The sequence below is a fragment of the Solanum lycopersicum genome, chromosome 3 (assembly GCF_036512215.1).
Source record: "Solanum lycopersicum chromosome 3, SLM_r2.1".
Taxonomy (NCBI): Eukaryota; Viridiplantae; Streptophyta; class Magnoliopsida; order Solanales; family Solanaceae; genus Solanum; species Solanum lycopersicum.
The window spans coordinates 57,665,063-57,674,957 of record NC_090802.1 but is presented as its reverse complement, the minus strand read 5'-3'; the positions used below and the strand labels follow the sequence as shown (position 1 = coordinate 57,674,957).

Below are 9,895 nucleotides of genomic sequence, written 5' to 3'. Positions count from 1 at the left end.
TATATATATATATATATATATATATATATATATATATATATATATATATATATATATATATATATATATATATATAAGTTTTTAAATACGTGTGTTGCACGTGTATTACCACTTAATAGTATAAATATTTCAAAAGTTAAAATATTTTGAATTAAATTTTTTAGATGTCATATAATCATGTTAAGAAATAACAACATTTTATTTTTAGAACGATTTTTCAGTACATTAATTTTTATTTTATAATTAAGGTGCATCATAGATGATGTTCTCGTTGTTGATTCTCGTATTTGATTTCTCGATTGAATGCGTACAAAAATTAAGGATAATTATGATTTTATCTCTATTGAGGTTTAACTGGCTTCAACATTTTTTTGATTAATTTGAACAATTTTTCCTAATCTATTTGAATGTCTAATTTCACATATTAATATGATATTAAATTATTTCGATCTCAATAAACAAATTATTATATAACAATGTATATTGGTTATGAAAAAAACTGTATTTTATTCTTTTGGTATACAATATTTTACTTTAAAATTGGTATTGATATTACTTTACATTTATGTTTTATATTATTTGATATATATGTGCAACATACGTGAAACTAAAATATATTATATTTTAATGTTTTATATTATTTGATATATATGTGCAACATGCGCGCGCGTATATATATATATATATATATATATATATATATATATATATAAATATGAAAGTAGAGAAATTTGTAACATTAATTTGAAAAAGAAAAGTCAAAGATAAAGAAGTTAAAAAAAAAGAGAAAAAAAATGTTTAAAGAAGAGAGAAAAATTAATTTGGGTCACCAACACTTTTCATGTGACACCATATCAATAAAACATATGATCAGTTATTTCTTGGACAGAGTTAACTGAAAAGTAATAATTAGATGTTAGATTTTTTAAAAGTGGTTCTACTTTTAAAAAGTAGCGATTTCACTTTTGAGGGTAATTTGGATACAAGAAATTAATGAACTTACCCAACCACCCTTAACTTTTCAGAGAAATTACAAAAAATACCTCAAAATTATTTCAAAATTGTTACTCGTTTCGTTTCATGCCAAAATAGTGTCTTGTTAAATATATTTTCTGTATCAATTAATGCAAGTGTCTTATATTTCTTCGAGTTTTGAACTCTGCGCCACTACTGATGTTGTACCTTATATTTCTACAAGTGTCTACTTAAAATATAATGAGATATACTATTATATGTCATCAACCAAGTTAGTTGGTCAAATTTTTGTCCCAAACAAAAAATTAATGCAAGAACAAAGAAAACTTCATAAATTGTAACGGACAACAATTAAGTAAGGAAGACTACAAGTAGTTCCTCTACATGAAAATTGCAAGAAACATAAACTTGTGGGCTTAATAGCTTAATCCCACACTACTATTTTCCTATCGAAACATGAAAGGAGGTTTTACAAATAAATCAATCCTAAAAACCCCTTTAGGACAAAGATTTAGTAAAACTCAACGGAGTCTCTGCGCTTGTTGTCTTCATCTTCATCTTCATCATCAAATGATTCATTGAAACTCAAAATCATTTTTACCTTTAAAGTATAAAATTGCAAAACTTATGTTGAAAGATAAAATTCTCCAGAGTTCATATCCACTGATTTCCTAATACAATCTCATAATCTGAAGACAATGGGACAAGATATAGCTTCACAGTAAATAAGTTGTCTTGCACCGAGAATTGAAAATTTTTGCATACTCTTGAAGTCACCATTCTTTCAAAACCCAAGATAACATTTCTAGTCTTTATTGGGTATGACTCAAAACCTAGCTTATCTGCTAGGGTTTCATTAATGAAATTGTGAGTAGTCCCCCCTAGGGTGAATAAAACCTTCAAAGGTTGCTTCTCGTGATATCCAATCAAGCAACAATCACCATCGTTTTCTGCTGTAGGGTGAAATGTAATCCACATATCGTCATCATCATCATCTTCTTCTTCTTTTTCTTCCTTTTCTTCATCATCATCTTTCGCCTTAAGAAAATGAACATCGCTAAATTAAATTATAAACAAAGTCAAAATTCAAAAACTAATCTTCGGAGAAAATTAAATTACCTGAAGATTTGATGATTCTGATTCTTTAGAATCGGCTTTTGAAGAAAATAAACATTTTGATTTTCCTTTAACCATCTTGATGAGGAGGAACAAGAGTGAGTGAGTAATGAGGGTTTTCCATGCCTATTTATAGAGCTATCACACCAAATCTTTTCTTACCCTTTGAATATTACCGGAATGCCCCTGCGAATGGAGTTAAAATAGTAGTCAGATGCATGTATTTAATCATTACATTTTTTATTTTTAGTTTATTTTGTTAGCTAATAAAAGATAAAAAGGGAAAATTCTTTAAATTAGATTAGGACAAAGATATTTATGAGGGATGTAAAATATATATTATGAAAATAAAATATATTATTAATATGGAGGTAAAATTTTTGGAAGATAAAAGTATTTCTTATCAATATTGGTGAGTCTTTTTCCTAATTCATTATTTAATTATTATTAATTAAAAAATTGTTAAATTAATTTAATCAAAATTTATAAGTTTTAAATATGACAAGTGTATAACATCTAAGATGTATGTATTTCATGGAATAGAGTAAAGATGCAATAAAGAGGAGCCAATTTTTTGTATGGACTTGAAGAAAATTAGAAAACAAAATTTTAAAATCTACTCGAAATTTCATCTTCATTTTTTCCTTAAAAATGGATCTATTAATTTAAATCATTCTATATCAATATCTTTGACCCCTATAGAATTGTGGATTAGATGTAAGTTTTATCCGAAATAAGGTAATTACTAGTTTAAATATCAAAAGAAAAAATCAAAAAATTGATAAATTAATGAATTATGTTTCCAGAAGTAACTTTGTTTTAAAATAACTAGATAAAGAAATAACAAAGAGTAATTAGAAAAAAAATCCAGCAACATCATCTAACTGATAAATCAAAATTGATGTTTCATTACATTCAAGTAGTGGGAGAAACAGTTAATTTACAGAAAGTTGTACGAAGAACACCGCATAAAATCGTTAACATTTCAATATTAAGTAATTATAAAATATTAGGACTCAGTAACATGATAGTGTGATCATAATAGTGATAATACTTCATTGGAGTGAGAATGTCATAGCCAAAATAGTTCTGGTGTACACTCTTGAGAGAGATTTAAGAGGAAATTCTTGGAAATTTTGTACACTAATCAATCAATTACAACAAAGGGAAAATGCACAAGTACCACAACCTATGGTCGCAACCCTAGAGACACACTTATATTGTACTAAGGTTCTATTATCCTCTGAACTTATTTTATAAGTAATTTTCTATCTCTTTTCGGCCTACGTGATACTTGTTTGAAAAAAAAAAGTCAATCAGCGTTGGACCCACAAGATAGTGTCACGTAGACAGAAAAGGGATATAAAATTATTAATAAAATAGGTTCAGGGGTAATAGGACATTAGTATAGTATAAGTGTGTCTTTAAGATTTCGGACATAGATTAAGGAGGTACTTGTGCATTATCCCTACAACAAACAATACTAGGCGAAGTTGCATATTTAGCAACTTCTTCTGGGAAAAAGAGTTTATTAGCCAACACTTATTGTGTTATTTTACTGATGCTTATTGTGTTCATGTTTTAATTTGATCTAAAGAATAAGAACAGAGTTTATTGGAATAAGTATGATGAGATCTCATAAAATTATACATTGATTTCGTTTTTCTCTTTCGCTTTTCCAATGATGAAGGTTGTAGTAAAGATAATTTTGCATTTCTTTTATCTCTCTTATTTCTCATTATTTTATATTTATATGAATATTCAATTTTTGAAAGTTTATTAAAAAGAAATTATCAATATAGTAACTTATAACTTTTGTATAACTTTGTTAGAAACCTACTAACTATTAACTTAATGTTTTCCTCTTCCATCTGTACTAGATTTAATAAAACTATATTTGATATTTTACCGTTACTTATAATGCATAAAACATGAACAAATTCACTAATAAATATTTCTACTTTCAAATCCTCCGGCTAGATAGTGGCTTAATTAGTCGATAAACTCCATTTAATCGAACTCGTATATGACCTTCACAAGTTCAATATGAATCGCCTTTCAAGTGCTTCCATGTCTCATTAGAGGCAATACCAATTAATGAAAGAACTCAGAAAAACTCAAGACTTCATAAATTGTAGTAGACGACAATCTACTGAGGATGATTATAAGTAAATCCTCTGCATAAATAGAAAATTGGTGAAAATAAAAATTATATATAGCTTAAATCCACACACTATTATATCATCTTATAGATATAAAACGGGATGTTTGAGGAAGAGATCAACCCTAAAATCCTCAAAAACATATAGAATAACTCAATGGACTTCCAACGCTTGTTGCCTTCATCTTCATTGAAATGCACATAGTGTTTCTTACCTCTGAAGTAGAACACCACACCGTTATGTTCAACGGTAAAATTCTCAAGGGTCCACATGATCCCTAATACAATCTCACAATTTAAGGACAATGGAAGTAGATACAAAATTTCACATTAAACAAAACTGTAGGAAATATGGAAAGAAAATAATATCTTTAAAATATGCTCAAGTTTATTATAGGTTACTTGAGGCCACTTGAGATGAATACAATCATTAACTACATCACTATTTATACTACTCAAAATAGAAAAATAAAAAGTCTTGCACAAATAACTAAGTACATCTATCACAATTTACTAGATACATGTACTACGAAATTCTAAAGAGACTTCATGAAAAACTAAGAGACAATTTCGGAAGACTAAACATTAGAGCATTAGTTCCTAACACTCCCCTTAATGCATTCGCTTGATAACTCCAATGCGTTCTCAAAGATAGCAAAATTTTTCTCTAGGAAGTGCTTTGGTGAAGATGTCAGCAAGTTGTTCTCCTGTTTGACAATAATGCAACTGAGTTTCGCCTTTCTCTTGTGCTTCTCGGATAAAATGATACTTGATGAAAATATGCTTTGATCTTTCATGACTAAATTGATTCTTGACAATTGCAATTGCTGATTTGTTATCACAATATAGAACAGTTCCTTTTTTTTTGTTTCACACTAATGTCTTCAAATATTCTCCTAAGTCAAATAGCTTGAAAAGTAGCTTTGGATGCTGAAACATATTCTGCTTCGGCAGTGGATTTAGCAACAACACTTTGCTTTTTTGATAACCAAGAACAAATACTTGATCCAAATAAGAAAACATAACCAGAAGTACTCTTCATGTCATCTATACTTCCAGCCCAATAATCACTATCAGAATAACCATTTAAGTTCAAATCTCCACCAAATTTGTACATTATCCCATAATCCATTGTTCCTTGCAAGTAGCGTAGACATGCTTTGCAGCTCCAAAATGCACTTGGCTTGGTTCTTGCATGAATCTGGGTAATAAACTAGCAGCAAATATAATATCTGGCCTTGTTGAAGTAAGATACAGCAAACTTCCAATCAAACTCCTATAAAGTGAGATATTAACTTTCTTTTCTCCATCATCTTTTCTAAACTTCTCATTTGCTACTAATGGTATGACCATAGACCTGCAATCCATCATTTTATATGGAACCACAGTAGCAGAAAAGAAAGGCTTTGGTGCAAGAGCAGAAAGGCTGCAGAGGTGTCAAATCTTCATTGTATCAAACTGATACAAATAGATATCAGCTGCAACTCTCATAAGCAAGATGTTGTTCTTGAAAGCTAGAGTCCCTATCCAAGGATACGCGGAATTATAGTCTCTTGCCAATTTTTCAGCTATCTTGAACAGATACTTGTCGTTTTCTTTTTCCAGCAATTCCAAAGAGATGGTAAAAGTAAGATCCCATTGAGAAGTAAAATGATCCTTCAGCACCCACAGTTGAAGTCCGTGTTCGGATATCAATACGTAATGTAGCTTCCCTTCAGCTTCTCCCATGCACATCTCGGGTGTTAGATTGAACTGGGTGGTGGGGAGTGGTACCATTATCAACCAAGATATCTCATTTTCTGGATCAAACATAAGGATTTCGTCTCCATCAGTAAGCCAATACAGAATCCCAGTTACACAGATGCATCCCTTTTTCTGCATGTTGTGATTGCAAAGACAAATCTCTCCGGATATTCTCCATTCTCCTGTTTCTGATGAATAAATGTTAAAAGAGAAACATCCATCTCCTTCTGTGCTAGTTTCATCTTGGCTAACTATCACAACCTTAAAACTTGTGAATGCATCAATCGGATTCTTGAATGGATCAAAAACCAAGGTTATGCAGCTTTCTCTGGAAGGATTTGGCCACTGAAGTTCTTTCCACTCCTTATTCAGCGGGTTACAGACGTAGATTGCAGGAACATCACAAGGAAAGCTACTTCGGCAACAGATTAGTCCATAACTTGAGTCTTGGATGACAATACGTTCTGGGAGGAAATCAAGAACATCAATATAGACTTCCATGGTAACTCTTTCTATAGGTACGAAGCTGATCCAGTCATAATCTTCATCACACCACTGGTACCTACCCTGATAGAAGAAACCCGTGAGAGGTTCCATCTTTTTCAACTGTCCTTGAATGAAACTGCGGTCAGACATAAGACATTGCCATCCCTTTGAGACACACTTCAATTTCAGCAAATCCTTAGTAGACAATTTTGGTAGCACTTCATATAGCATGTCACTGCTTGGAAACCAAATTTCCTTCATTTTCACAACCCTGACATAATTCAATTCTGTCAGCTAAAAAATAGTTGGGATAATTCAAACTAGAGGAAAACGCAAAATCTCGTGCGACAATTTTAGATAAGTACAATAATCAGGGATGCAAACAGAGCACCTTCTACATAATTACTGGATTAATTAACAAGTGCAACAACTATCAGAGAAATGATCCACATTGAAAGATACAGAATCAGCAAGAAATTCACAACATTTTCAGATATATGGGTAACAAATAATTTCAGTTGCCAATAGAACCACTCACAAGCTATAGTATAAGCAGAATACCTGACAAACTCGTATTCATCATAAAACATCATAAAAAGTGAATTGGGATATGAGTATCAAACACCACTCCATAGTATAGTTCTTCATCCATTGTGTACCTGTTAACAATTTTACATATATGGAAGTCCTTTTTCGCGGTGGGGGTGAAGTTTTCACCCTTTTCAAGAAACAGAAATAACAATAGGATATCTACTATGTTTACACATTGCTAACAAACCCCTACCTTCCCAGTAACCCCATTGCTCCCAAACAGAACTGCTTTTTTTTCTTACTTTCAACCAAAGATCAATACATAGCTCTGTTCAAATAAGGCAATTTCCTTAACCCATAATGAACAAGGACACAGCTCAGTAGTCAGTTCATTTATCCCATACCTCTACACCCCATAAATCACACTGCTGAAAAAGTAAATGTAAAGATTAACCAAGCAAACCACTTTGTAAAACAGAAAAAAGTTGTAAAAGATTCAATCTTTTCAAAAGAACAATACAAATATTTGCCAGACCCATAAAGTTTTTTTGTTTTTTTTTTCCATTAGAAATAAAGAGTTGAAAACAAACCTTTTATTCTTGAGGTTCAAGAATTCTCAAAACCAACTAAGCTGCCATATTTCCTTATTAATGTTCTGTAGCTTGCTTTCACTTTTACATGCAAAAACAGAAATGGTGTATCTCAGAGTGACACTGTGATATTGTAATTGTGACAACAGACACAAAGGACAATCCCACTGTCTTTCTTTTATGGTTTTGCCTTTCTATTACTATATATATACTATCAGGTTATTTAATTTACTGGTAGAAAAAAATAACATATAGTATTAATTTTGTGTATTACTGTTATTATATACCTAGTTTATACAATTTTTTTAATATATGCGTAACTAATGCAACCATAATTAAAGTATTTCCTAGAACGAATACTACATGGAAGTTGGTATCAATAAGCAAAAGGTTTATGGCATGCATTAGCCTAATTAAAGAGATAATTATCTCTTAAGAAAAATTTCTATGTTCTTGGTATTATATTTATGGAGGATATTTGTATACGTAAATTTTAATTTTTTTATACAATACATCTTAGTTTTAGTATATCAAATTAAATAATGAAAAAAACTAATGTTAACTTCATATACTAATTAAATCAAGTAATGCATAAAAAATAATTTATATATAACTAATATCAATGTTACTAATATATTATGTTCAAGATCCTCCCAAATAACCCTACATACATGTGAATTTTGTAACCTGAAAAAGAAATGCTCGAGATCAATATTAAGTACCTATTCTTTGTCTCAATATAAGTGTTTTAATTAATTTCCAATTTTAACTTTTTTTATATATTTAATATTCAATTTGAAAGCTTTAAAACTACAAGATTCAGCAGATATTTAGTATTGTATACATCTTTAGTTTAAGATCATAAGATTAAAAAATTTCTTTTTATTTCTTAACTTTTATGTCTAATCAAATTAAGATCGAAAGAGAAATATATTTTAACCGTCTCTAATTTAAGATTCAAGTTTCTTTCAATTGATATACTTATGATTTCCTTATCGTTATACCTATGATTTTGTGTTTACACTTAAATTTTAAAAAAAGGATGATAATATAACATAATCTTTCCTTCTTTTTGCATTTTTACGACAATTCAAACGTTAGAATTTCTCTTTCACAGTTTTGTTGTACTGATTTAAGATGGGACATTTTAGACTGACTATGTAGTATGACATTTTCTTTTTTCAATTAGAGTATTAAACGTGAATTTAATCTGAATTTTCACTAAGTAACGACTTTATTATATCTAATTCTATTTTTACTTTCTTTGAAAACCTAACTTTATTGGTGATTATTGAAGTACTAGTTAATATGTTCGCGTTTCGCGTAATCCTAACAATTATTTTAAAAATAATTTTTTTAATAAATTAGCACATACTAAAAAAGAAGAAATATGATCAATACTTAGTAAAAGCTATAAAATATTTATAATATTTGTTTCGATTTATAATATATTATTTTTTGTATTATTTTGTTAGGGTAAAAGAACATGTTTTATATATTAAAAAAATGCTAACTTAATTTTCTGCTTAATTTTCTATTTGTTGTGGATCATTAAATGAAACGTAAATAATTTGTCCTCCTCGTTTTTTAAAAGTATGGATGCTTATTTTTATATAAGGAACTACTGAACTTCGAACCTTTTTAAATATAGTTCTTCAATATGATTTATTTAACAAAAAAACATACTTGTTAGATACATAATCTTTTATAAAATTCTTTATCTTTTAAAAAAATTGTGCAAGTTAAAATATGAAAATTAACAAAAAGCATGTCAATAGTAACACAAAAGAAAGAACGATCGAATATTTTAATCAAATAATATTTATATATAAAAATGATAATAATAAAATATAAAAGCAATCAATATTAATATTTCAACAAACAACAAAGGTATAGTCATTTTTATTTGTTTTAATTATCAAAAAATAATTATACAAATAATAAATAGTGAATATTTTAAATCTTGAGGAGTTACAAAACTCAATAAATATATAATTATTTAGAGAAAATCACAATTTAAATAATGACAAAAAAAAGAGCAAAGAATGGGAAAAATTGATTGAGTAGGACTTTTAGTATATAAGAGTTTCTCTATTGTTTGTTTTTATATCATATTAAAATTATTTATAATTTTTTCCATCTACACACAAATTATAAAAATTTATCATTATATACTCGACATATTTCACTAAAATAATATTTCAATTCATTTTAGTGTGTATTTTGTATGTTTTGTTGTGGTTGTTTTATTTAATTACTAAACGATAGAAAATAAAAATATATATTTCATTAT

The 9,895-nt window shown here is 28.8% G+C and overlaps 1 protein-coding gene across 2 annotated transcripts; it reads right to left on the bottom strand.

Moving 5' to 3' along the window:
• Nucleotides 1-1,284: 1,284 nt before the first annotated feature.
• On the bottom strand, nucleotides 1,285-9,895 carry LOC112941192 (F-box protein At5g49610-like). Of its 2 annotated transcripts, XR_011220074.1 has the most exons (3): nucleotides 7,043-9,895; nucleotides 2,095-6,752; nucleotides 1,285-2,013 (listed from the first exon to the last, which is right to left on the bottom strand). XR_011220074.1 is itself a non-coding variant. In XM_069295198.1 (2 exons), exons 1-2 carry the CDS (start codon nucleotides 7,072-7,074, stop codon nucleotides 5,690-5,692), a joined length of 1,095 nt encoding a protein of 364 aa, XP_069151299.1. In that variant the 5' UTR covers nucleotides 7,075-9,895; the 3' UTR covers nucleotides 1,285-5,689. The 2 variants fall into 2 exon arrangements, 1 of the variants encoding a protein (XP_069151299.1); XM_069295198.1 differs by having other exon boundaries at nucleotides 1,285-6,752.

What these genes read in the sequence shown, in the direction of transcription:
- LOC112941192 (XM_069295198.1), bottom strand. Translation starts at nt 7,074, where the DNA reads ATGATGTTTTATGATGAATACGAGTTTGTCAG. An exon ending in GATGAATACGAGTTTGTCAG is followed by an intron (nt 6,753 to 7,042) that starts GTATTCTGCTTA and finishes GAATTATGTCAG; the next exon opens with GGTTGTGAAAATGAAGGAAA.